General features: G+C 46.6%; 7 protein-coding genes and 2 non-coding genes across 9 annotated transcripts; 5 read left to right on the plus strand and 4 right to left on the minus strand.

Annotated features, from left to right (window-relative positions):
- Positions 1 to 431: 431 nt before the first annotated feature.
- Positions 432 to 2328, plus strand: BGW36DRAFT_297380 (carboxylic acid transporter; the record flags this gene model as incomplete). Its single annotated transcript, XM_046211353.1, has 6 exons — positions 432 to 524; positions 594 to 697; positions 771 to 782; positions 834 to 891; positions 967 to 1159; positions 1232 to 2328. 6 exons carry the CDS (start codon positions 432 to 434, stop codon positions 2326 to 2328), a joined length of 1557 nt encoding a protein of 518 aa, XP_046071115.1.
- A 1388-nt stretch (positions 2329 to 3716) lies between these two features.
- Positions 3717 to 5534, plus strand: BGW36DRAFT_462091 (Alpha/Beta hydrolase protein; the record flags this gene model as incomplete). Its single annotated transcript, XM_046222155.1, has 3 exons — positions 3717 to 3842; positions 3899 to 4384; positions 4443 to 5534. The coding sequence occupies 3 exons, from the start codon at positions 3717 to 3719 to the stop codon at positions 5499 to 5501; spliced, it is 1671 nt and encodes a 556-aa protein (XP_046071116.1). The 3' UTR covers positions 5502 to 5534.
- Positions 5535 to 10448: 4914 nt separating this feature from the next.
- Positions 10449 to 12189, minus strand: BGW36DRAFT_451291 (uncharacterized protein). Its single transcript, XM_046221820.1, has 3 exons — positions 11957 to 12189; positions 11644 to 11918; positions 10449 to 11613 (listed from the first exon to the last, which is right to left on the minus strand). Exons 1-3 carry the CDS (start codon positions 12152 to 12154, stop codon positions 10473 to 10475), a joined length of 1614 nt encoding a protein of 537 aa, XP_046071117.1. The 5' UTR covers positions 12155 to 12189; the 3' UTR covers positions 10449 to 10472.
- A 2007-nt stretch (positions 12190 to 14196) lies between these two features.
- On the plus strand, positions 14197 to 15966 carry BGW36DRAFT_380385 (putative aminomethyl transferase). The gene has a single exon (XM_046216329.1). The coding sequence runs from the start codon at positions 14313 to 14315 to the stop codon at positions 15720 to 15722; it is 1410 nt and encodes a 469-aa protein (XP_046071118.1). The 5' UTR covers positions 14197 to 14312; the 3' UTR covers positions 15723 to 15966.
- A 559-nt stretch (positions 15967 to 16525) lies between these two features.
- BGW36DRAFT_t45 lies at positions 16526 to 16657 on the minus strand. The gene has a single exon. It is a non-coding gene; the product is annotated as a tRNA-Leu (tRNA).
- A 1315-nt stretch (positions 16658 to 17972) lies between these two features.
- On the minus strand, positions 17973 to 18104 carry BGW36DRAFT_t44. The gene has a single exon. It is a non-coding gene; the product is annotated as a tRNA-Leu (tRNA).
- A 213-nt stretch (positions 18105 to 18317) lies between these two features.
- BGW36DRAFT_298291 (uncharacterized protein) lies at positions 18318 to 19607 on the plus strand (the record flags this gene model as incomplete). Its single annotated transcript, XM_046211420.1, has 1 exon — positions 18318 to 19607. One exon carries the CDS (start codon positions 18318 to 18320, stop codon positions 19605 to 19607), a length of 1290 nt encoding a protein of 429 aa, XP_046071119.1.
- A 2164-nt stretch (positions 19608 to 21771) lies between these two features.
- On the plus strand, positions 21772 to 24078 carry BGW36DRAFT_380390 (uncharacterized protein). The gene has a single exon (XM_046216330.1). It carries the CDS (start codon positions 22150 to 22152, stop codon positions 23767 to 23769), a length of 1620 nt encoding a protein of 539 aa, XP_046071120.1. The 5' UTR covers positions 21772 to 22149; the 3' UTR covers positions 23770 to 24078.
- BGW36DRAFT_380392 (uncharacterized protein) lies at positions 24079 to 25205 on the minus strand. The gene has a single exon (XM_046216331.1). It carries the CDS (start codon positions 25002 to 25004, stop codon positions 24135 to 24137), a length of 870 nt encoding a protein of 289 aa, XP_046071121.1. The 5' UTR covers positions 25005 to 25205; the 3' UTR covers positions 24079 to 24134.

A 25205-nucleotide genomic window follows, 5' to 3' on the forward strand; every position in this document is an offset into this window, starting at 1 on the left:
TTGAAAGCCAGGAAAACTCGAAGTGAAAACCGGGAATTGCATTCCTCGCTTCTCTTCCCAAAGTATTGGCCATGGCTATTCGGCAACTTATCAACGTTCGGGGTTTCATTACTAGGCGGTCTTACAATCGTTAGTTTGGTTCAGGTGAGGAGGCTACTTTTAAGAAGCCGCGGCTTCTTACGCGCATTACGAGCTTAGCCAGGTTCATCAACCGACGGAAAAGTCATCAGGGAGATCAGGTGGCAAGCAAAAGGCGCGAGTGGCCGCGGTATCATAAAGCCATGCCATTCAATTTCTTTTCAACAGTCTAGTATATTTATCATACTTGTATTCTCTACCTAGTAAATCCAATAGCATTGAATTGGGGCACACCTTTTTTTTTATCCTTAATTTTTTGCAGAACGTCCGAACTTGAATTTTCCGCAAGCAGGATGCGAAACCGCATGGAAGCTGGGTGGTTCTACTCCCCAAGACAGATTGTGCGGTATCTTGCAACACGGCCCTCGAGTCTTAAACCCCCCAAGGTAGGTTAATCTTACGATGTCAAGTATTACGGGCAAGGAAGGTCTGCGGGCTAATTGCTGGGAACATAGACGAGATTTAGCAATCCCATTACAGTTTTCCGAGAGCTCAACCGCCATCAATGGCTTATGTTTGTATGTGGGTTTGTTGCGTGGGTATGGGATGCGTTTGATTAGTATGTGGTTTTTCTTCCGCCGAGAAGTTGCATACTTCCCTACCTTGTAAAAATACTAACCACTTGCTTCCAGTTTCACTGTCTCGTGAGTATCGATATTCAGTTCATTTTTTGGTCGACAGCTAACACACTGAAGTATGACGATTACCGAAATTGCTGAAGAGTTTGGAGTTGCAAACTCTAAAGTCACATGGGTATTTGCAGAAGCCATACTCGGTCGACTTTTCGACTATGCCTTATCAAGTTCGCTAACACACAGAAACCAATAGGGAATTACCGTTAGTCTGATGCTTCGCTCTGTAGGGGCCCTTATTTTTGGAGCATTTGCGGACAGATATGGACGCAAGTGGCCCATGATAATCGATCTAGGTTTAATCAGTATTCTGGAGTTGGCCTCGGGATTTTGCCAAACATTACCGCAATTCTTAGGCGTTAGGTCTCTATTTGGCATCGCGATGGGTGGTAAGTGTTTCAAATCCATTTTCATACAGGACATATTCCTGGGCTATTAGTTGACTATCTTCTTGTATGTAGGTATGTTTGGACCAGCAGCGAGTACTGCGCTCGAAGACCTACCGTATGAGTCCCGCGGGATTCTCTCGGGCCTCTTTCAAAACGGATACTCTACTGGGTATCTCCTCGCTGCGATATTCTACCGAGCCCTTGTACCAACTACCTCTCACGGCTGGAGAACTTTGTTCTGGTTCGCCTCTGGTCCCCCCGTGTTGATCATTATTTTCAGATGGTTCCTACCCGAGACAAACCATTTCCAAATAACAAAGGCCGAGCGCGAAACTAGGACAGTGACAATAATCACAGAACAAGATAAGGGAACTTCTTACCAGATAGAAAAATTTGGCGGCCTGCGAGCTTTTTGGGAGCAGGCGGTCGCCGCTCTGAAACTCCACTGGGTTCTGCTTCTCTATATGGTCATCCTCATGACCGGGTTTAATTCTTGCTCACACGGTAGCCAAGATTTTTATCCAACCTATTTGAAAGACCAGGTCGAGTTTGGGGCAACTGACGTTACTGTGATTTCGGTCGTGGGACAACTGGGATCTATTGCTGGCGGTACAACGCTTGGCTATGTCAGCTCCTTTTCCGGAAGACGATCCATCATGCTTCTTGCATGTGTATTCGGAGGGGCCCTTGTGCCAGCGTACATTATCCCACGCCATATGTCGCTCATTGCAGCAGTGTTCTTTGAGCAGTTTTTTGTTGGTGGTGTCTGGGGCCCAATTCCAATTCACCTGATGGAGCTGTCGCCGGATGCTCTGCGGACCATGGTGCTGGGCTTGACATATCAACTTGGCAACCTGGCATCATCGGCCAGCGCCACCATTCAGGCGGTTATCGGCGAGCGTTTCCCATTACCCCCTGGTCCGTCTGGAGAAGACAGGTTTGACTATGGCAAGGTCATTGCTATTTTCCTTGGTGCTGTTTGGGTTTATTTATTCATATTTATCTTCCTTGGACCGGAAATGTCACAGGAAGAGCGAGATAAGATTGCCGAGGAGTCTCGCTACCTGGAGCAGATGCGTCTGGACGGCACTAGTATGGTCGATATTGGAAACAAACGAGTAGCAATGGACGAACGTAAAGCGGCCAGGGTGGCAGAGGGAGGGGTCTAAGGGTGTGGTGGAAGAGCTTTTAGTCAAGCAATTCGCATACTACTTTACTAGCTCTGTGCGTTGGACGGACGTTTGTATTCGATCAAAATTAACTGATTTGGACATGGCAGAATGTAATAATCGTTGGATGGTTCGTTGGCTTCATTTACATCAATCCCTCACAAATCAAGCGATATGCAGGCTACAAAAACTATATTTCTATTTTACATGTAATGATTTCTCGTGGGTGAACTTTTTGCTTCGCTTTGGGGTCTGTGGTGGCCATATGCCTTCGGCTCCGTTCATTAATGCTCGGGCTGCGACAATATGTACAATGGGGCCAATAATTAGCCATAGTAGGTGAAATTGGAGAGGGAAGGAGGAAATAACAGAGTATCAGGAACGACTTATGCAGCAACTAGATGGCAGATACTCATGGGCACTTCGGTTGACGGCATCCTACATCCGTCCAGACTTTAAACTGTCCGGAATGACGCCGCCCAGCCAATCCACCATGAACAGGATGAGTTTTGTCGGCTAAACAGGCCATTTTCCGGTGAGAATACAGCTATAGAGCCTCATGGCTTCTATGGAGTTTTCCTAAGTCTCCTCAATACAGAACCAAGCTTTCCCTGCACCCCCATAGGTTAGTGTCAACTGAGTAGAGAGCAAGCTCAATAGACGACTAATGTTCGTAACGTTTCCGCCCAACCATTTCAAGACTCGGAAGCCCAGAGCTTTTTGTCAATAATGTAGATAATAAGAATCGTATTCATACTTCTATCGAAGCATGGGGGCACATGGCAATAGTAGCCAGCCGGCGTATACTCTGTAGGTGCCTCCAAGACTCTACTTTGCTGTACCCCGGAAGGGCTGCAATCTGAGTATAGTATCTTTTCATCCTCTATTCAGATAGTTGGTTAGAAGTACTGTAACTAATAACTTATCGGGCTACAAAAGCAAGATTGTAGCCGTGGATACGTCACAATAACCGAGATAAAGTGGGCAGCGGCTGCCGAGTAACACCTTTTTTCCACGCTGTTTCCGTAAGCCCCATTTACATGTATCTAGAGTGAAGCCTATCTCCACTCTCACAAGGGTTTAATCAATTCTCTCGATCCCAATAGGTCTCTCCGGTCAAGTGCGGGCCATTTGATTAGAGAGACACCTCGGTGAATCGGCGTATCATACCCTAGTGAATTCCCCCAGGTAAAGGGGTGGGCTTTCTGTTCGGCAAATGAGTTGTGCTGTTTCGGCTAGTAGCTTGTCTGGAAACCTCTTCGAAAGTGGAAACAATAAAATCACAAGTAGTATATCTCATCTGAATAAGAGGCACGAGTTCCGCATCTTTCAGTGCTAACGGCCAAGAAACCACATTACGGTATCGTCTCTTTCTTTTCTGAATCACCATGCGACCCTGGGAGTGTTTCCTACTGGCAATTTCCGCCCTCCCTTTTGCTACCTTTGCGGAGAACGGTACAGCGTTGCCAGTCGTTGACCTAGGGTACGAGAGATATCGCGCAGCTTCATTCAATGTAAATAAACCATACATTTAGTGTGTAAGGTTGCCGCATTCTAATCTATTTTCTAGCAATCTGGGGGGTTCTACAACTTTAGCAATATTCGTTACGGCGCGCCAGCTACGGGCGACCTGAGATTCCGAGCACCGCAATCACCAGCAATCAACCGCTCCACAATCCACGATGGCTCTAACGGCCGTATCTGTCCACAGGCATATCCGAAATGGTTGGCTCTCGAGAGTGCATTTATACCGAGCTACTTAGCTGGTATTCCTTTCAATGGCTCGCTGGATCTGTCCGATTATCAATATACCCCAACCCCTGTGGATCCAAGAACCGACGAAGACTGTTTGTTCTTGGATATTCTCGTTCCGAAGCAAGTTTATGACTCAGCTCGGATGCAGAAGAAATATCGCGGAGCCCCGGTGCTGGTGTGGATCTATGGTGGAGGCTATGCATTTGGTGATAAAACAACTCAAACTGGCGCTCCTGGGCTTATTGAACGGAGCCGACAGGACGGTAGTGAAGGAGTGATATATTTGTCATTCAACTATCGCGTGAGTTGTGGGCATTTTGAGTTCCAAGAAAATGTAATTCTGACGGTTTTGTCGCTAGCTCGGTGCCTTTGGCTGGTTAGCAGGACCGACATTTAGCAAATCCGGCACGCCAAACGCAGGGCTCTTGGACCAACAATTGGCCCTGAAGTGGGTCCAGAAGTACATAAACTTGTTTGGAGGAGATCCTGACAGGGTCACTGTGTTTGGAGAATCGGCTGGTGGAGGATCCATCCTGCATCACATTACGGCCTACGGAGGCATGGAAGAGCCGGCTCCATTCCAGCAGGCTCTATTGCAGAGTCCTGGATTCCTACCATTGCCACAGAAAAGCCGCCAAGAGCAAGTCTTCAACCAATTCCTTAGCCTTCTCAATGTCAGTACTATTGATGAGGCCCGAAAATTGCCAAGCGAAACATTGACTCAGACGAATGCTTATCACATTGGCGAGTTTTCATACTATGGAGATTTCAACTACGGACCCGCTGTTGATGGAACTTTTGTCCCTGCTCTCCCCGGACAGCTTCTGCAACGGGGTGACTTTCATAAGAACATAAAGGTCATGGTAGGGTCGAACTCCGACGAAGGGCTCCTCTTCATCTTGCCAACTGCATTTAACGAATCCGGTTATCAGCAGTATCTACAAGATAATTTGCCAGGGCTCACAGAAGATACCCGGCAATACATATCAGAGACCTTATACCCGCCGATATTCAACGGCAACTTCGGGTACACAAATGGTCTAGAGCGAGGTGCCTTAACACTTTCTGATCTAGCGTTCCAATGCAATACTTTCTATGTCAATCGAGCTTTCGGGGACAAAACTTATGCATACCGATTTAGTATCCCTCCTGGGGTCCATGCGGAGGATTTACCGTATACATTTTACAACGGGCCAAATCCAGCAGTTGCAAATGCCACTGCTGCCCTTATTTTGCAGGACTATATTACCACTTTCACCAAAACAGGTGTTCCTACCTCAAGTTTGGGACCTCCATTCGAAGAGTATGGCAGGGATAAAACTGTCTTGAATTTTGGGTCCGAGCTGATAATGACTACCCTTGACCCTGCTGCTAGCGAAAGATGCCGGTGGTGGCAGCAAGCAGTTTATGCTCACTGAAAAAAGGGACTTGACATGATAAGCAAAAGCGACCAACTGCACATCGCCGGTCGTGTCCATTTCCCTGCTAACACGGCATTTGAAAACGGCTGCATTTTTTATACCGCTCTACCGTCTTTTTAATGAGATCAACGCTCCACATTTATTACAATATAGCCTTCTTTGTCTTCAAGTCCAGTTGTGGTGGAAAGCGAAGTTGCAGAGCGTGGTAGCACGATATGATTCTCTTGATGAGTGAGATAGTTCCTTGATTTGCTACTTGATCTGTAAGACAAGGAACGGCATCGAATTAGATGTGCCCCCACTACTGGCCTACCTGTCGTTCAGATTTATGTCATTCAGTATAATATAAGAAAAATATCACCGTAAAACGGAATTCAGCCTCATCTTTTATTTAAGAGTTTTTCTGCAACCAAAGTCTCAAAAAAGGAGTGAAGTGAGTGTACACTGAAACAGTAGCGGTTGACCAGTAGTAGAAGGAGTACTCTCTGGTTCATATATATAATAGGCTGTTATATCAGCAGGTTCGACTATTCTACCTCAAATCATTTTTCCTGAAAAACATCATCAATCTGGGGGAGGTATTCCGCAATTCTAAAAGAATATCTTCTCAGTATTAGTGAGAATGGATGGACAAATAACAAATTGGGTTTAAATTGGCTTCGACGTTTCGAAAAACATACAGTCCTCGCAGGTTGTGATCCGTGTGCAAGCCCGATCCAGGCTTACTGTGACGCGAACGATATGTTCTACGACAGCTGAAACGGCATTGAGGGCTCACATCAGCCATTTTGCGAAGTACACCTTGGCTGTTGTAGATTTTGTTGCGTCGAAAGTGTAGGGTAGGGCGAGATGAGAAGACAGGTATTATAGCGGCTCATTTTGGTCTTGGCAGGGTGGAGAGAGGCAGTATTCAGCATGCTACAATTGTTAATCAAATCTTTAGAATGATTGAATATCATACCACTTCGTTATAATGATTCTTTTCCAACTATTCTTAGCCACCGTCGAAGATAGCCACAATATCATCCTCCAATCACTGTTCCAGGTGGTTTTCTTTGTTTGTGTGACGTGCTTTCCTAAAAGGTATTACTCTGTGGGTGGAAGGTTAATATACTCGCCGCACTCCAATTCTCTGGGCGTAGCATGATGTATATATATGGTAGCTCAAAGGGATTTGGACCTCAACATGATTCCATATTACAGAACATTGAAACATGATTTTTATTATTCGTCAAGTTGTGCTATTACTAGTAGTTAATTGGGCCAGTTGATCCTTCAGACATGCATTATCCTGAAGGAGCTGTTCCAGCCAAATAGCCGTATGAAAGAGAATCTCCTTCCGCGTATGCGTGCAAGTATCCAGGTGCGGGATGATATTGCACAGGTCATGAAAGCCTTTATTCATCTGCTCTCTCCGCTTGCGTTCAGAATTATTGTGGATTTCCTTTCGCCTCTCCGCGCGTAGGCGAGCCTCTTCGGCGGGGCTTAGCATTCTTGTTCGGCAACCCCTTTTCGGCGCGGCGTTCTCGCCCTTTTCTGTGTCATCGTAGTCGTAGCCCCCATTATCAAATTCGGTAAGTCTCCCCTGCTGCCTCTTAGTGCGGCTAGACCATTGTATTTCCTGAGAAGGCACAATGCTCTCGATCCAATTTAGCCATGTGCCAGTAGCATCTGGCTGACTAGGTTGATTTTTTGGGGGGATATATGTAATGCCGCCGAATGCCGAGTCTGACCCCCACTGTAATCGCAAGGTGTGATGCTTTGTCATTATTGTGCTATGATCTGACTGGATAGGCAATCTATCCTTGACTAGTGCTAAGTTTTTGTTCTGGAATGTCTTTACCGCAGCTGACCTTTTCGGCTTCGAGACTCGACTGCTGGCGCATTGTTGCCCAGAACAGATGAGTGGGGAATACGAACGAGGTGAGGATGCAATGTCGACCCTGGAAGCAGTGCGAGAGAGATGGTTCTTCATCACCGGCCATTGATTGCCTTGAGGGTCGTTGCTGGGTAAGATAGGGGTTGCAATGCCTACAGGCTGGGAATGGATGCGTGACGAGGACAGATTGCCAGAAAAACACGCCTCAATTTTATCGGACGGGTACCAAGCATAAGGTGTCATGTTGAGAGAATATCCATAGTTCCTCTCTGATGACAGCAGGTTTGTCCAGTATCCTTGATTAGGTAAGTCCGCTATCGAGCCGTACAGCGGCTCAACATATCTAGGGACTTCGCCTGTTGACAAACCCGGCATGAACAGCACGTCATGTGGTACAGAAGAAGAGATTGGAACACGATGATCCCACGATTCTACAGCACAATGGTCAGTTTCGACATTCACGTCTCTCATTGTAAGTTGTAGCTTTCATACCTTGCGCGAGTTCATCGTTCCACAACATCATCTGGCCACTCGATTGATAGGACCCCAAGCCGGACATTGTGGGAACTATGCGAGTGACTTTTTGGTTGCCAGGATTGAGGTGCTGGGAAATGATGATATCTGGTTACCTTTATCAACTACTGAGGTCAACGAGACAGGCAACTAAGGGGATCCGCGGTGTCGTTGACTAATTGGATCTGCTGATTGGTGGTCTCGGTTTCGTTATGGCAAATAGACGTGGACAAATGCAGATCGACGTTCAACTCAGCATCCTTACTAAGGGATATTGTTGTGGAGCAATCCGTTGGCCTTGTAAATTCAACTGTCCCCGCAAAAAACGTTTGGTTATGATGGAGAGTCGGCCGTCGCCTCAATTTGAAATAGGATTCGCTACTCATGAACCAATCAATATGTCAATCGAAAACTATTGTTTTGTTGGGAGCGGGCAGTCTATTCAAATCACATGACAATACCAGCCACTACAAGGATCTGGGGTTGACCGAGGTCACGAGCCGGTTGATAGAACGCGATAATTGCTAGATATGGTAGTCGCATTGTGTCACAATAAATGGTACCTTACAGAGTTGCGTCTTGTTAGGTAGGGGTGTCAAACTTCCAGTCCAAAAATTGGCTCGATCGCAGTGTGGACAAGAGCTTCAGTGTAAATTATCATTGGTAATTAGGACACTAAACACTTTAGTGCTAATTTACTGGAGGGTCTAGACCAACTTTTTTCCCCCGCTATAAGCATTCAGTCGTGAAGAACTAGGTATTCTCGTGATAAATCGGCTGTAACGGGTATGGAAGACCGGTTACCGTACCATAGTTGTGTCTCTGTAAAATCACGTTCAGCCTAGACCAAATTAGCTTAGCATGCACAATAAACTAACGCAATGGTTGCAAATTATTCGAGCTTATATTTCAGTTTGCGCCTTCCTCCTGCGGAGAAGGGTGTGGGATAGGAATGAGAATAAGCCGTACATGCTAGACAGTGAATTTACCGTTACATAACATTGTCTGATTTTTGGCAACATCAAAATGTATAAAAGGCCGATGCTGCAGCCAATTCAACGCTTCGACTCCTCATTCCTTAACCGACATGAATCGTCACGTATCCAGGTACCGGTTATCATACGCTTGCCGGTACCCAATTAAAATTTGGAGAACAATCGAAACACGGTTTCAAGCATACGCCAATAATTTGATTTTGATGTAGTTATCTTCTTAATGTAAGGATAGGGTTCGATGAGCGTGAATATATTGATTCCTACATCGAATAAGGCTCCCCTTATACGTGTGTATGGGGGTGGCTGCGTCGGTCTCCTGGCCGGGTGGGTGTCCGATTACGCTAACTACTTAAAACTCGATGCGCGAATGGGTTCAATGGGTTCAATGGGTTCAATGCATTTGCCGCCGGAGCAAGATCCAACGTTCGCTCATCGGTACATAGCAAGGTATAAATAGAAGTTACAAATGACCAACGTGTGCAGTATGTATGGATGTTATTATTATTCTTCACTACGTCGTCTGATGTTGAAGTCTCATGAAACAAATGTTGGGGGAAAATTAGAGGTGTTGCTAATCGATAGTGAACAATGCAACTGTTTGAGAGAGGTGCGCTAACCTAATGTGGAAGGAGTGTCAATTATTTGAGCCAAATAATAAAGGGTTCTAATAATATATTGGTCCTTCTAGTAAAATTCTAATAATTCCAATTCTCAAAACAGTTAAAGCGCCCTAAGCAGCATAAATTTTAACATTTCTTGACAGATGAAAGATGGACTAAAACAACACTAAGAACCTGAAACCATTGAGAGTGTCCCCTTTTTCCGTGGAGTGGCCTAAAGTAATAATTCATGAACGCAGTGCGATGCATACTGAAGAAACACTGCGAGACCTCTGCAATTGCCAGACACAATATCATCAAACCGCGGGCCGTCAACCACTCCCAACCGAGTCTTTGCCGACGCCATGATCAATTCTTTATATTCTGGGGCGATGTCTCATCAATCGGAAAGGGACTTCAACCGTTGAATGCCATGGATGTTCATGACCGCAAATTCCCCTCACTGTCACCAAATCGTCCGTTCGATTGTGTGATTGGAGACTTTCCCCAGTATTTATCACGAAAGCAAAAACAACGGATGGTAGGAGAGCAGATCAAAAAGTCATCATCGGTCAAATCTTCTTATAACTCGAAACAAGACTTCGACCATGGAGTGCGAGATCATTTTCTGGAAGGTAGTCTTGGTCCCAGCCGAGACCTTCTGATGTCCACTTTGGGAAGGTTTTATACGCGAGTGTGTCAAACCTCTCAACCGTCCTGCCAACAGGACTGATCTAGAATCCTAACATTAAAACTATCTGTATGAACCTATCTGCGTTGAGGTTGAGTTCAATATTGTCTTGATTACCTCTTTTTTTTTTTTCAATTTCCTGCTTTCAATATTCTCTTCGTCTCCTTTCTTCCCTTCTAAAGTCTCCATGACGAGTTAGTTTAGGTTCACTTGAATATTTGAACAATGTCGATAAATATAAAATGTAGATATATCTGTACAAAACCCCACTTTGGTCCTCCCTTCTATCATTCAAAACCACTCTATCAACTTCGAACGCCGCCGCGGCCGTTTCTTGTAGTACCCCAGCTCCTCCATTGTGTCCCAGTCCACAAAAGGCCGCTCAAATTCGGGTTCAAACACGTCTCTTACTACCCCACAGCCAAGCCGTATACTGTTCTTATGATAAAGTGTTCCAAAAGGATTCTCCCCAGCCCCGTAAAGAAACTCCCCAACCTCTTTATCTATCCATATCGCCCGTCCGATCATCTTATGAATCCCACTCGAATTGATCCCAATCACCACCTTCGGCCGGGCCTGCTCCTCTCTCTCCCGCCAGCTGCCCAGCCTCTTTCGCATCTCAGCTAGCATGTCACGATAGTTCCCTCCTTGATCTAAGAACATTAGAAAGCTTAGCTCTACAGATCTTAGGGTCTCTGGCAGAGCAGTCAGCAATTTTACTACATCTGCCTGCTTCACTAGGAACTGGGATAGCGCAAAGTGCCGCAGACGGTGCCACCTGTCCACTGGAAAGATGCTTCTCAGTGGGATGAGGTGCCTCGCATTCCCGGCGCTTCCTTTCTCCTCTGCATCGGCAGCTGGGTCCGACTCGACGCTGGTAGATAGCGCCACATGCTCCAGATCTGGGGCGCCTGCCAGCATCCGGCTGAGGTATCCGTTGCGGAACGACACCCAGTCACTGTGCCACTCGCCGCCAACGATGAGGGCGAGGTCGAGCCGCCTGAAGCCCGGTTGCCGAAGCAGGGCCGTGAGGTCATCATATTCCCTACAAGGGCCTTCGAATATACGGCAACTGATTCCGCTGAGCAGGCCTACAGCATCCAGAACCAGCTCCACAACGTGGTGATGATCCCGCGCCTTGGCCAGAACCCGCGTTACCACGCGAAACCCGTGCCACGGGTCCACGCCAGCGTCGTTGGGGCCCCCAGACGGCGGCGCCTCTGGTCCGGAGATGGGCATCTTAGGGGCTAGCCAGCCGTAGCGGATCGGGTAATTGAGTTCGCGTGGGAAGTCGCGAATCATTGGGGTTTGGTGCAGCGGGTGGAACAGAACCCCATGGGCGGCGGGAGTGATGGTGACTCGCCTGAGGGAAGGGAACCGCTCCAGGGCGTAGCGTAACGCGGATACATCGGCTTCAGATGTGAGGACTGTTCTCTACTGCTGAAATAGAGTCTGATAATACGACCAGGCTTCCTTGGCTGGGATCAGCGCAGCAGCGCGCTGGGCCGTGGCGACGTGGATTGGAAGGTCAGGGTCGTCAGGCACTACACGCCCGGTCAATACGTGCTCCAGATTCTCCTCGAGTTCGCGTCTGAACCAATCTGGAGGTTTGTCATTGCCCGGGGATGTCTCGTCATCTGAGGAGTCAGAATATTGATAGCCTCCCCCCATGTAAAAATCCCGATAGTCTCGTGTGATGGCCAGCAGTGAGTCGTCCCAGACAACCTCGACGACACCCTACGATAAGTTTCGTCATCAGCGATAGCCCTTGCGACTTCGATATTACGTGGATTGGCTGATATGAAGACGCGGTTGAGTCGCAAGCGTGCAGCATTACTAAGGCCTCTACAAGTCAGACGGGCGTTTTTGAGATCGCGGTTCGGCAGGAGCTCGAAAATAGACGTGAGTAGCTCCAAGGGGAGGTGGAGCAAATTGCTATATTTGATAGCTGAGGTCAAAGGGTCTGAACTCATAGCGGCTGGCAACAGTTGGCGACTGGAAAGTTGAAGTACATGCCAACCACTCCCGTTGTTGGTACGCACCGGCTGAATCCAAATTTTTTATAATTATTATAATAAATAGGTTTTTAGGTCTAGAACTGGACCATATTGATTCTGGATTTAGTAAACCAGACCATATTTATTCATATTTAACGACCTTACCCAGCTATAAGCTATGATGGTCTCATTTCAGTGGGCGCTAGGGAACCTTATAGGGGCCTAAGCCCCTAATTCTCCTCACTGCCTGCCCCACACTGGTGTCTGGCGTTTTAATGTACAAATGAATTCCTTGGCCCAAGCCGCTTATATACGCAGGGTGATTCGGGGGCCTTATAGGGGCTGACGGGCCTCCCTCCTGGGATTCGGACGTGCGGGCGTCGCCTGCCGATAACAGGCCGCCCAGAGCTGTCATCCTTCCCCTTCGGGCCCGCCTCCTCTATAACTTCCCACCCCCATAAATTGAGGGGATGAATAGATCCTTTTGCATTCGGATCATGTGCCAAGGGCTATGGTAAACTCCAGAGATGTATGAAATTCATACGTCGATGTCCGTTTCCCCGTGCTATGAAGTGATAATTCAGAGAATCGACTCTTCTGCTTTTAGCTGCTGCTAGATGATCATGTACCAGTTGTCCTACGATTCCACTCTGGCCGACATAAGGGCGTCAGAATTCCATGTCGTTGGCATCCGTGACAAGATCGCAATAGCCACTATCTAGTGACCATTATTCAAAACAGCCTTGATGAATCCTCACCTCATCCAACCTATAGATATTGTTAGAATGAGTTAAAACTGGGACAATGGACTGACAGTTGTAACGTCAGGACCCGCCCTTCTAAATTGCGGATCTCCTCTGCAACACTGTCCATGGCAGACTGGATTACTTCTTCAAACCCTCCATGAATTGATACTAGTTGGGAATATTGAGCAAGCTAATAATGATTCCATTTCTGGCTATATAGATTCTGCACCAATGCAGTAGTTATTGGGCAAAGATAGGGGAAGGTAATCTGCAATTTAAGGAACACCGAAATCTGAAATTACCTGTCAGTTATATTCATATAAAAATATCATAAAGACTACCTTGTCTTTTGGAAAAACTTCGCTAGGTGCCCTATATATTAAAGCTTGCATTTTCTTCAATTCAAGAGCTCGAGGTTTCTCAAGGATTTAGTCATTGTACACAGAGAGTGAGTATAAATATATCCTTCGGATTGTTTCTTCGTCATCTATTCCATCATGAGATCCCAGAATACTCGATCGTTTCAAAGGGTTCTGGATAAAAACTACCCCAGAACCTCTGTATGGACAAGTTTCAGTCTGATGTCCACGTTGGAAACAGACATCACATTGTTGCTGACAATGATAAGAAATGTGTCCTTTCTGACCATAATTGAAGCAACCAATTTTAGGGCATCTTGATATTTTATGCCCTTGCTCTTTGCAGTATTTGCAAACATTCTCTGGACATTATTCAGTAGGCGTAGATAACCATGCTTCGGGTATTTGTCTGATTCAGAAAAACAGGGCAATCTTGAGAGAAGTAGTAGGAGATAGATTTGAGCAGAGAGTACGAGAGTCCGAGAGGATGTTAAGAGTATAAGAGGATAGAATTTAATATACAGAGATTTGAAAATCAAGCCTTTATGTTTGTGTAGCCCATGCATAGCACAGGTGTCTAGCAAACGAGCGTTTCTTAGCTTATCTAACAAGCAAACACTTTCTTACGGCACTACCCACCTGATGTCCCGACATACTTCCTTCATCAATAATACACTGGATAAAGCAATGAGAGAATAGAATTTCTAAGATAAATATTTTATAATTAAGCCTTTGTGCAGCTCGTGTATCTAGCAAATGAAGGCCTCCTAGTTTATCTAATAAGTAAACACTTCCTTATGGTATTACCTACCCTTGTGTATGTAAGAAACATACCTCAATATTATGCCTGCCTAGGTAAGTGGTTTAGGTCACTATATCAATAATATCTCTAAATAGTATATTTGTGTACATTGGGAAATTTGCCTTGTGGGGAAGACTACGTCAGGGTACATTCTGCCACATGTCACCGCCTAAGGAAGTTGCTTTGCTAGAGCTCTGCACCAACAGTAACCCAAAAACCACGCCAGGATGTCTTCCCCGCGCTACACAAAGCTGGTCTGCTCAATATGCCTTGGACGCAGCAATGCACTATTCTCAACGAGCTCCAGAGCCCATCAACGACAACATAACACATATGGAACGCCGCCGATTCCTCCGGCTTCGGGTTATGCCCGGCTTACCAACCGATCCTTGATCGCCATTGCTGGCGCTGATAGCACTTCGTTCTTGCAAGGAATGGTCACGCAAAATATGCTTATGGGCAAAGAGCCAGTCAACACACCTCGACGGACTGGAACCTATAGTGCGTTCCTCAACTCACAAGGTCGGGTATTGCATGATGTATTCATCTACCCGATTGCGAGCACCGGCGTTGATGTCGGCAAGTCTGTTGCCGCTGAGGATCCCGTGTGGCTGATCGAGGTCGACAAGGAAGAAGTCAAAAACCTAACGAAACACCTAAAAAAGCACAAATTACGCGCGAAGCTCACAATCCGCGCCCTGGAAGATGGAGAACGCTCAGTCTGGGCCGCATGGAACGAGAGCTCGGATTCGCGATGGGCTGCGTATAACCTCGATTCTGATTTTCCATCGCAATTCATCCCAGATTCGCTTGTTGCTGGCTGTATCGATACTCGGGCACCTGGCTTTGGTTCAAGACTGCTTACGCCGGGGGAAAATGATCTTTTAAGCCATTTCCCCAATAACTCCACGTTCCCAGGTGGTGAGGTGGATTTGACTGCCTACACGCTACGGCGTATCATTCATGGAATTGCCGAAGGACAGAGTGAAATTTTGCGCGAGTCGGCGCTTCCCATGGAGTGTAATATGGACCTCTCGCGCGCAATCGATTTTCGAAAGGGTTGCTATGTCGGACAAGAGCTTACGATACGTACACATCACACGGGAGTCGTTCGGAAACGTATTCTACCAGTACAGCTGTATGATGGGAAAGATGATGGTATTTTAGCCGGGGAAACGCCGGTATATGACCCTCAGACATCTCTTCCACTGCCCCCCAGAGGTGGAAACATATCCAAGGCGGGAGCGCGAAAGGGTCGAAGCGCCGGAAAATTCCTCAATGGCATTGGAAATGTCGGGCTTGGTCTATGTCGTCTCGAAATGATGACTGATATCACGTTGACTGGGGAAGGAAGCCAGTACAGTCCATCCCAAGTGTTCAAGATTTCCTGGGATGGAAGCGATGTCGAACAAGCGTCCGGCGAAGAACTTTCTCCATTTACGCCTTCTCAAATGCCTGGAGAAGTCAAAGTCAAGGCATTTGTTCCTCCGTGGTTGAGAGAGCATATATTGGCAACCACAGAGCGAAATATCTCCTCTCAAAGAGCACGGGATGAGAACGAGGGGCTTAGGGCTCGAGATATGGTCGAACAGCTCGAAGAAGAAACCGAAGCCGGAGACAGGCGGCAGGAGAGATAGTTAGAATTCGTCGGACCTTGCTTGTATATTATCCACTCCACTTAGATATCTTGCATATATTGACCGAAATTACCATTATCAGCTACATTAATATTTACAATGCTGTTTGTCTATCTTACAGTCTCTTTCGTTAGAGGTATATTAGTTAGTATTGATCCGTATGCATCACCGGCTCGCTAGGTACCAGACAATTAGAAAATTTAATAAAGTACGTTTAATTATAAACAATAATTGAATACCGTGCTTTATAACTTGACCTACTCTCTATCATTAATCTCTATATAAATTCGCATATCTTAATGCTATATACATGTATCACCTTTCCGTGAGGTCCTAGCTAAGACGAGGTCATCCCAGGGATTCATCCTATCTTTTAAGTTATCGATAAGGTAGTCAGATTTTATTTATGATCGACTTCTCCGTTTCATCTGACATACATAGTCATGGGAAGATGGCCGGGTTGGTTATTAAGTCATCGCACTTCCGAATGTACTAATAGACTAGGCGTCAGTTAGGGTAGACCTTAATATTACACACCTGATGGACACAGCCGTGTGAGTTCATATGTTACAATGGAAGAGGCGATACAAGTTTACAGCGGCGTAGGACGATACGACTCGAGCCATCCGCCCAAGTTGTAGACGAACTAATCCTCGTATAACACATTAAAAATGGTTTATCCCTTCAACGAGCATCACGGAAGCAGTCAATCAGCGAATTAAATTGTCTTCTTGATTAACAAAAAATAAGTAGAAACGTACAACCAATATATATAGACAATAGGGATTAATTGAAAAAAAGAATGGTCAGACTGGGACTCGAACCCAGGCGGATTGCTCCACTGCGAATTAAGACATATATTCGATATAATATACAAGATATCATATCGAATCAGGACCTTAACACAGCGCCTTAACCAACTCGGCCATCTGACCACGTGTGACTTTTTGTCATCTGTGATTAATAAGACTTATGGAAATCTCAGCCCTCAGTGGAAATAAGATATCCTGATAAAAAATGGGAGTTAATGGAGACACTCCTTCTAAACCTATGACGTATTAGATTTCACATGATTATTTGTAAGCTAAGGCTTCTAAAGTTTGACTAAATTCATTCCCTGTCAGGGGTTCCTAGTGGTTGGTCTCTATACTGAAGAGTACGACCTGGGAATTGGGCCCAATGCACGCTTAGAAGGCTTGAGGCTCCGCAGGCGCCCCTGCGGCAGGCCTCACATTCACTATATAGAATTATAGCTTTAAAAACATATATATATATACTATCTGTATATTAATTTTTAGTGTTTTACTAGCTTAGAGAGAGTAAGGAGACCATAAAAATTCATACTATATAGCATTTTACTTTCCTTAAATCAATCCTGTCATAGAAACGCTATATAGAAATGCTGTAATATAGATAAGTTCAGAAAGCGTGTTCATGCAGAATCCGGCAAGACTGGGGGTCTCCGAGATATCTCGGGAGTCAATTGTGATATATCATAATTGATACCATAAGAGCTCGGGCATGATGCAAGTACCCTCACCCCGCAATATATGCCTTTATCTAGTTGGATTAGGTATCAAACACCTGACGCAGAGACTGAGGCATATATGGTTGGTTTCCAACCAAGAGGGAGGAAGCCAAGCGATATCTTTTGTATAATTTGGGACATAACTTTCAATATAAGCCCACTCGGCTTCGAATAGACTTCGGTTCGGAGCCTTCTATATCTGTATTATCCCAACTGATAACAACCCCCCACCCCGAGTAACCTTGCTGTATGACCTCAATATCGAACGGTGAAGCTTCAACTCACCCACATCTAGTTCTTCAGACACCCCCGGACACGGCCCTGCCCGGACCGTTTTACAACTGCGACATAGCACCCTATCACATCGTATAATTAGCCGTACTATAGAATGCTCCGTGACGCGACCTGCTATAAAAACGAACTCTGCCATACAAACGGTACACAACGCTCTACTTCACTTTTTAAAGCCAAATTAGAAAGATATTTAGTGGTTATTAAGTAATAAAATAATATGTAGAAAGGTTAATTATAGAGAGTGTATCAGCCTGTTAGGAATCTCTTAATTTACTAATTACTCGTCTAGATTTAGTTAGAAGGAGTGTCTGTAGTAAGTCTCAAAAAGAGGATTGCTACTATTTGGTAACCACGTGCTTTTCGAAAATACGCGCTTAATAACTTTGACTACTACTAATATAGTATATAGGCCATTCTAATAAAAAAAATGGTCAGACTGGGACTCGAACCCAGGCGGATTGCTCCACTGCGAATTAAGATATATGATAGATACAATATACGAGACACCATATCAAATCAGGACCTTAACACAGCGCCTTAACCAACTCGGCCATCTGACCATATGTTGGTGAACTAAATATGTGACTATATGAGTGGGGAGGAAGCATTCGACGTCTGTCTGGGCGTTAATAGTGGCAGGTCCCACCTTGCATTTCAAGAGAAGTGCCTGGTCGCATTCACTTCCGCCGGCTCAACTCCAGCAGGTTAAACGCAAACAACCCAGATATTTCGCTGGAAAGAATAAACAGCCGCAACGCAGCTGGACCTCCGCCATGGCGCCAACAGATGATCTCAAGGCGCACGCAGCCTCATCACAAGATTTCTACGCTTTACTCGACGTTTCGTCCGTGGCCGCCGAAAACGAGATCCGTCGCGCCTACCGCCGCACAGCGCTAAAGTACCACCCGGACAAGATCTCCAACCCTACGCCAGCAGATATCGACAAATTCCACTTATTACAAATCGCCTACGATGTCCTCTCGGACCCGGCTGTGCGGCAGTTATACGATAATGCGCGGGAGGCGCGGGTGCGGAAACAACGGGAGGTGGAGATGATGGACGCGGCTAAAAGGAAGATGAAGGAGGATTTAGAGGCGAGAGAGAGGGCTGGAGAAGCTGCTACTGCTGCACAGCGAGGGGTGAAAAGGACATGGATGCCTAGTGCGGGTGATAATGATGCCGAGGCGAAATTGGAGAGGGAGATACAGCGAATTGCAGAGGATTCGAGGCGGAGGCGGAAAGAGGCTGGAGAAAAACTTATGAGAGAAGCGGAGGAGGAGGAGCGTGTTGAGCAGGATAAGAGTAGTCAGCACGTGGATCGGTCCAAAGAAGGCGGGACGAATGTGCCTGAGCTTGAAAGAGCTGTCAAGGTCCGGTGGGTTCGCGAAGGGTTGGGCGCAGATCTTGATAAGGATCGATTGATGTTGCTGTTCTCACCGTTTGGGAAGGTCGAGAATGCTTTCATGCTGAAGGACAAGCGACAGCGGTTGGGCGATAAACGCGAAAAGAAGACCGTCGCCACAGGTGTGGTTGTTTTCACGTCGATTGTGAGCGCTCATTCAGCAGTTCTCGACAGTGAGAAGCAGAAGAAAACAGGCGGTGGAGAATGGACTGTTATCGACTCGGTGTTTTGGGCATCTGGAAATGAACCAAACCTGGGACGATCTGACGACACATCTCCAACTCCAAACCCTTCTACTCCCCCCAATGGAGCTCGGTATTCCAAACCTACAGCAGAGCCACCAACATCGATTCCGGAGAAGAAACCGAAATTCGATTTTTCAAGTCTCAAAGACCGCAGTACGCCGTCATCTAAGAGCGCTGGGAAGCCCTCTTTCGGATCCTTTTCACCTGCCGCTGCGAGCGATGCAAAAAAGAGCACAGCGCCACCTTCAGCATCCGGTAGTAGACCTCCTTTGACAACGCCGAGTTTGGAAGAGGTCACGTTGATGCGACTGAAGGATGCGCAGCGCGAAAAGGAGCGTAAGGCGTTGGAGGAGAAGTTGCGTAGAGAAGACGAAGCTGCTGATGCCGCAGCTGCTACTTCTGCCAATGAGGTTTAGCTATGTGACAGGAGTTGGAGGGATATTTTGCAGTTTCTATATGCAAAAATGTGCTTGTGGTTGGTTTGGCGTTAGCGACGTCTAGAATGATTAGATATGATGAGCATACAGTTTTGAGATACCCAATTGTAAGAATATACAGAGCATTACATGCGTACAGCGACTTTTGAGAACATGCAACTTAAAATTCATATCCTTTATATCACCTTAAAGTACTTCTTTTGATTGATTGGACCGATCTAGCACTTGGGGTGGATGGTGGATGCCTGGAAATATAAATATATATATACACAGAGCGGAATGTGGATTTGGATGGAGCAAGAAAAGCCCCCAGAGAAAATAGCCAAAATTTAAACATTTTTTTTGAAAATACTATGCCCATATCTGTGAGACGCAAAAAATCATCGAAAACAATACATGAGATATATTAACAATCAATAATTTCACACAAAGAAGCAGCTCATTGAACAGTGCACTCAAGTTGAGCCGCATCCAATCTAAAAATAGCACCCATACACACATACATGTTCTACATGTATACGTATACTACACGCGGATCAGGCGACCTGACACACATCAATTGATACCAGTACATATTCTGTATCAACCTCAACTGATGTTTCGGGTATAATATCGGCGGGCTCCGATGACAGGCCATGAAGATTCTAGAACCACAGTGGAAAAACCTGGCGGGCGACCCACTGTGGATGAGATCGAATGTGGCAGCTTGGAACGACAACAAGTTCGGAATATACAGGACTGAGCTACTCTGTTGATATCTTGATATAATAATTCTCTTTATTAATATCAGTGTTAAGAAATTGCAGAATGCCCATTGATCAACTGATGTTGAAGTCAATAAGAAATATTTTCGAGGTACCTGAATGAGGGGCCAATCATGGGCGCGGGATCGGTCTCGTGATGCCGTCCTTTACTCCGTATCCGAACTCCGATGCCTACTCCCCCTCTTATTATATAACTAACTAATATACTCTGTAGTATATCCTGCTTATTATATATAGTATATCCTACTTATTACACAATATAGTATACTATCATAGTATATCACATATCCTGCGGTCGCAATGTATTATTGTAAATGCACTTTATAGTTACAAATTGTATCATAGTAGAAGGTATATGAGTTATATGTACCTTGCGGACATCTGGGCCTTCCCAATTAGTCAGGTCCAGCCCGCGGCCCACCCGATTCCCACGTGCTGGCGCTATTGATATTTACAGTAATAGTATGTAATTATATTTGTTATATGAGTGTGGTTAAGTGCAGCAGGGCTGGCGTGATATTGTTAGGTAATAGCAACGGTGCCAGCCATTCACCATGTCTGTTGCACCATTAGCTGCCGGCGCGTCTAGATTTATTTACCTTTGCAGCGCACATCAGTAAGCGATCCTGACTCATGTGCAGTTAAGCTTTGCTGACCTGTTCCAAGCATCAGATGACAGCTCATACGAAGAGGGCAGACTGTGTGATTCAATCAACGAGAGAGAGGGACGATTAATAATAATGATAATAAGGAGACTGACGCGGGGTACAAATGGGGGATTTACCGCTTGTCCCAAAACGGCAGCAGCGAGGAGAAGCCATCAACCATCAGGCTATCAGCTGCCCGGAAAAATTTTTTTAGGATCCATGGCGTCATCTAGATCGACTCGGGCCGGCCGTATTGTGGTCACGCCACATACGCTATAAATTACACCCTTTCCATTCCTACATCCTACAGGCCGCGGAGATATTCGTCTTCTCATACAGTCCGGCATATGACATTGACTTCATGTGACTATGCGCTCATACACTGTTGTTGAGCACTCGCTCGCTGATTGAATCCAATGCAAATGCCAAGGACGAGCTGTATAGCGGCGATCCTTGTATGCAATTAAGCATCCGATCGCGTCATGCTCAGATCACCGGCTGCCTCAGTTGCGCCATCTGACGTGAGCTGTGTCGCAATTGACCAGTACGATTCTATAATCTACAATCTACAATCTCAGACAATACTTAGTAATCATATACTGTGTAGCAGTAAGTTAGTATACGCGATATAGTTACTATATATACTGTATAATGACTCACACGGCAGTGCGGCACCGCCTTTGGCGCGTATTGGTATTACCGCCCCGCCTGGCCCACAGACCTCGACTCGTCTTTTTTTTTTTTTCTATACTACTCTGTAATTAGTATTGCGCTCACACACACAGAGAAAGCGAAGAACTGCTGGAAAAGGCGTCCACTGGCCAGGAAGTGTCCCGTCGCCATGTGGAGTTATTCCGCCCTTGTTAAGGTTTTTTAGTTTTTCGCCCAGTCTGTGTTCCAGGGTCGACTACAAAGACATGCGCTCGCCGTCCTGTGGTTCTTGCGCCGACCCCTCTCTGCCTACATCAACTTCAACCTCACCATCTCCTTCACCCTCAACTCCCCTCCTAGCATCGCTCTGCAGAGTGCGCATCACACCGCTTTGTGGATTATGTGCTTGGCCTCGACCCTGCCGGCATAGTCTAGTCTACATCTGAAAACCTCGTCGCTATGCCAGGCCGTCTCCTGTCGAGCTTCGTCCGCTCGTCCTCACCACATGCCAGCTTTCCCACCTCACGCTCCTCCTCCACCACCTCGGTGAACGAAATGTCTGCCTCGGGCGCCTCCTCCAAGAGAAACTCCTGGTCGCTCGTGTCGGATGGACACGAGACCCCGGAGCGTCGCCTCTCGGCTGCTGTCGAGCACATTATCCATCCGAATAAAGACAAACGTTTCAGCCTGGGCCGGTCCTCCCGCTCAAAGGAGCGCCATTCCTCGAAGGATTCCGCTCGTGCTTCTCCAGCAACACTCAATGTCGTGATTGAGTCTCCTCCTCTCGTCTTCTATGGCACCCCCGCCAATTCCACCGGCGCTCTGTTCTCGGGCCGCCTGCGTATCACAGTGCCAGATGCGCTTGGGTCTGTCACATTGAAAGCATTCACCGTCGATCTCACGAAGACTTTCACCACCAAGAAACCCATCACTCGCGACTGCGGCAACTGCTGCGTTCACAAAGAAGAGTTGAAAAGATGGGACTTCCTAGCTGAAAAAACCACTCTGAACAAAGGTGATCACGACTACCCTTTCAGCTACCTGCTCCCTGGAGACTTGCCAGCCAGTGCTTCAGGAACCCTAGGCGCGATCGAGTACTTCCTCACCGCTCGAGCCGTCGCCACGAATGGAGAAGAGCTGGTGAAGAGAATTCCACTGACGATCAACCGCTCGATCTTGCCGGGCAACGAACGCTCGTCTCTTCGCATCTTTCCTCCAACCAAACTGACCGGCCGCGTTGTCTTGCCTTCGGTGGTTCACCCTATCGGTGCCTTCCCCGTGCAGATGAATTTGAGCGGCGTGGTAGAGAAAGGTGAAGAGAGTCAGACTCGGTGGAGACTGCGGAAGATGATGTGGCGCATTGAAGAAAATCAAAAGGTGGTTTCCAGTGCCTGTTCAAAGCATGCCCACAAGGTCGGTGGCGAAGGAAAAGGCGTCCTGCACCAAGAGACGCGCGTCATCGGTCACAATGAAGAGAAGACTGGCTGGAAAACCGACTTTGATACGGCAGGCGGCGAAATTAACATGGAGTTTCTGGCCAACATCAAACCTGGAAGCAACCCAGTGTGCGATCTCGACGTCAAGGGCTGTCTAGAAGTCAAGCACAATCTCGTGATCGAGCTCATCGTTGCCGAGGAATTCTGCCCCAACAGAAACACCAAACTTGTGACACCAACCGGCGCAGCCCGCGTTTTGCGCATGCAATTCAACCTGCTCGTCACCGAGCGGGGTGGACTCGGCATTAGCTGGGATGAAGAAATGCCTCCAGTTTACAACGACGTCCCAGCGAGTCCTCCTGGATATGCGACGCTCAGCGGAACCTGTGCTATGGAGGACTACAATGGGTCCCCATTACCGACACTGCCTGACTACGAAGAATTGGAGCGATTGGATTACTTTGATCATCCTGAGGCTAGCTCCGAGACTCGGCTCTCCGAAGTTAGTCGGCAGTTGTCTCGATTAACGGCAGACGATTTTATTGCCGAGCCGGTTGCTGCGGCAGCACATCGCGGCCGGGCTGATCCCGAAACTCCTGAACCAGAGGCCGCAGAAGCCGTTGAGACTAGGGATATTCAATGATCTAGACGGCCTACTTCAGACACGAACACGACGTTACGACTAGACTTTATACCTTTAATACATTCGGGTACACAGTACCGTGATGAGATTTGATCATGACGAAGACTAAAAGAAAACGAGCAGTTGACACTTTACTTAATATTACCCAGGGGGGCTTTTTTATTTTGTCAGTTTTTTATCATTTGTATATATTTTGGCGTTGTGAATTGGGTGGTTTGATTCGATCTACGGGAATGTCATCGGCCTTGATGTGCGGACAGATAAGATACCCATGGAGTATAGCCAATTAATATTTATTAATCATCATCATATCCAATAACTCCATACCTAAATTTACAATGCAAATATCATATCAACCATGCAAATTATGCAATTTGATACCCCATATACCCAACCCCCCACCCCAGAGGCACCAGCACACCTACAACGGCTACCCCCGGCGCCATCTCCAACACACACCACACCCACATAGTCCCTATACTCGGTGCCCTCTTCATAACCGCATAATACCCTTCCTCATTGGTCAGCTTAATCAAAAACCCGCCTAGAAAGATTGCCAAAGCCAAGAAGAAAAACGCTTTTAGACTTGGTTTCCCAAATATCAAATCCCAAACCGAGTCCGCGCGAACCCTTGATTTCTTCGGACTGGGTTTCTTTCGCGTAAGTGTAAGGACATGTCCATGCGCCACATGTATGCAGAACGTCAGCACGGGGAAGGCAATGGCCATCGATTCGTAGGCTAATTCTTTGAAATGGATGGTTTGCGCATATTGATGGGCGGCGAGAAAGGCGAGTGTGAAGTGGAGCGTTGTCAAGGGCATGGAGAGGAGCAGTGTATCGATTATAGGCGGCAATTCTCCGTTTCCTTCTTCTTCTTCTTCTTTTCCATCTTTTTGTGTTGTTGGGTCTTCCGGCGTGAACTGCGATACCTCGCCGTCAGGCGAAATCTGTATGAATTGTGTTTCTGTAGCGTCCATATCGAATAATTTCGCCTCATCACTACTTCCATTTTTCCGCTCGCCTTTTTTTGTGGATTTGTTTGTTGTAACCCTCGGCGTCGCAAATCCAGCCTGTCTCTCCGCAGCTAGTTCGAGGAGTGTTTTTTCGCCATTTTGTTTTTTGGTGTTGTGTGACCCGGTGGGGGGTCGGGCGAGGGGGATTTCGAAGTTGTTGGGTTCTTGGTCCCTTTTAACTGCAGCTGCTGCGGCACGGCGTTGTTTGCGGTTCTGCGACATTTTCTTCGCTTTTCAAGACCCTGCGGTGGGAGGCTTTGGAGGTTGTTGGAGAATGGGCTTAGCTTTTGTGATGCTTATTCTTAGATCAGGCGGGTAACTCCGCAACCTCCGATGCGCTAGTCTGTATTGGGGTTAGTATTATTTTTGTGATAGTTGGTAGTTGATACTGCATTCATTTCATTTGATATTGCTTTATATCTG

Source organism: Talaromyces proteolyticus (assembly GCF_021365285.1).
Source record: "Talaromyces proteolyticus strain PMI_201 chromosome Unknown BGW36scaffold_7, whole genome shotgun sequence".
NCBI lineage: Eukaryota > Fungi > Ascomycota > Eurotiomycetes > Eurotiales > Trichocomaceae > Talaromyces > Talaromyces proteolyticus.